Below are 1,776 nucleotides of genomic sequence, written 5' to 3' on the forward strand. Positions count from 1 at the left end.
TGCAGTTGGTGCTGCTGCGGATGCTGCTGCAGTTGGTGCTGCTGCGGATGCTGCAGCTGTTGTTGTTGCTGCTGTTGCTGCTGCTGCAACTCCACTTGCTGTTGCTGCTCCTCCTGTTCCAGTTCCTGCTGCTGCTGCTGCTGCTGCTGCTGCTGTTGCTGTTGCTGCTGCTGCTGCTGCTTGCGTCGCTTATGCAGCAGAGAACGAACGCAGGAGACAGCAGCACGAGAAACACCAAAAACAAATTCTGCTTCTTTGCTGCTGCAGCCTGAAGAGAGACAGCAGCAGCAAATATATTAAAAAAAAATAAAAAAAATAAAAAAATAAAAAAAAAAAAAATAAAAATAAATAAATAAATAAATAGATAATTAAATAAATAAATAAATAAAATTAAATAAATAGGAATAATATAAATAAATAAATAAATAAACGGAAGAAAAAATATAAATAAATAAATAAGTATAAATAAATAAATATAAATATAAATATAAATATAAATATAAATATAAATATAAATATAAATATAAATAAATATAAAAATATAAATATAAATATAAATATAAATATAAATATAAATATAAATATAAATATAAATATAAATATAAATACAAATAAATATAAATAAATAAATAAACAAATAAAAATAAACATAATTAATTTATTATTTATAGATAAATAAATAATAAAATAAACTGCAGCAACAGAGACAGCAGCAACAAAAAAAAGAGACAGATAGAGAAAGGAGACAAAAAAAAAAGAAAGAAAAAGAAAGAAAAAGAAAGAAACAAAATATATTATTATTTATTATATAAATAAAAATATATATTAGTGCTGCTGCTGCTGCTGCTGCTGCTGCTGCTGCTGCTGCTGCTGCTGCTGCTGCTGCTATGCTGAGGTGTATATACCTCTCAACACAGGCCAAGGTAAACACAACAGGGGCTGAACGCTGCTGCTGCTGCTGCTGCTGCTGCTGCTGTTGCTGCTGCTGTTGCTGCTGCTGTTGCTGCTGCTGTTATTTGCTTTGTTGCTGCTGCTGCTGCTGCTGCTGCTGCTGCTGCTGTTCGTATCGTTCCTGCTGCTGTTATTTCTACCGCAGCAGCTACCGTTTATGTTGCTGCTGCTATCACTGCTGCTACTGCTGCTGCTGCTGCTGCTGCTGCTGCTGCTGCTGCTGCTGCTGCTGCCGCTGCTGCTGCTGCTGCTGCTGTGTGGTGTCGATACACCTGAATATAAAGCCAAATGAAGAGCTTCAGATATAAAAGGAGCAAACGCATGCAAACAAAAAATAAAAATATAAAATATTTTATTTAACACAAAAGGCCAGACACGGCCCTGCTCAAGCATCCTCTGCTGCTGCTGCTGCTGCTGCTGCTGCTGCTGGAGTTGCTGCTGCTGCTGCTGTTGATTGTGGTGCTGCTGTTGTTGCTGCTCATGCTGCTGGTCGTATTGGCATTGCTTTTCCTGCTGTTTCTGCTGCTCTTGCTGCTGCTGCTGCTGCTGCTCTTCCTGCTGCTGCTGCTGCTGCTGCTCTTTCTGCTGCTGCTGCTGCTGCTGCTGCTGCTGCTGATGCTGCTGCTTGCATATATTTTCTGCGTTTTTAACTTCAATTTGTGCGGCAGGCAAAACAGCAGTCGATAGAAAACCCCAAAACTGCTGCAGCACTGCAGCAGCAGCAGCAACATCTCCCTTGCTGAGGTGTATGTACACCTCATCGCTGTATCTGCTGCTGCTGCTGCAGCAGCAAAACATACACAGCAGCACAAATATATATATATA

At 39.4% G+C, this 1,776-nt stretch overlaps 1 protein-coding gene across 1 annotated transcript in view; it reads right to left on the reverse strand.

The window, feature by feature from the left end:
* Nucleotides 1–1,749, reverse strand: part of EMH_0068030 (uncharacterized protein) — a gene marked incomplete at both ends in the record, with an annotated part of 5,344 nt that extends 3,595 nt beyond the window's left edge. The window contains 3 exons of the mRNA XM_013498686.1: nucleotides 1–188; nucleotides 1,104–1,223; nucleotides 1,329–1,749. Of these exons, the coding sequence (XP_013354140.1) occupies nucleotides 1–188; nucleotides 1,104–1,223; nucleotides 1,329–1,749 (729 nt within the window). The remainder of the gene's footprint in view (nucleotides 189–1,103; nucleotides 1,224–1,328) is intronic.
* Between the last annotated feature and the right edge of the window lie 27 nt (nucleotides 1,750–1,776).

This window comes from Eimeria mitis, genomic scaffold (genome assembly GCF_000499745.2).
Source record: "Eimeria mitis Houghton genomic scaffold, Emh_scaff3634, whole genome shotgun sequence".
Lineage (NCBI taxonomy): Eukaryota > Apicomplexa > Conoidasida > Eucoccidiorida > Eimeriidae > Eimeria > Eimeria mitis.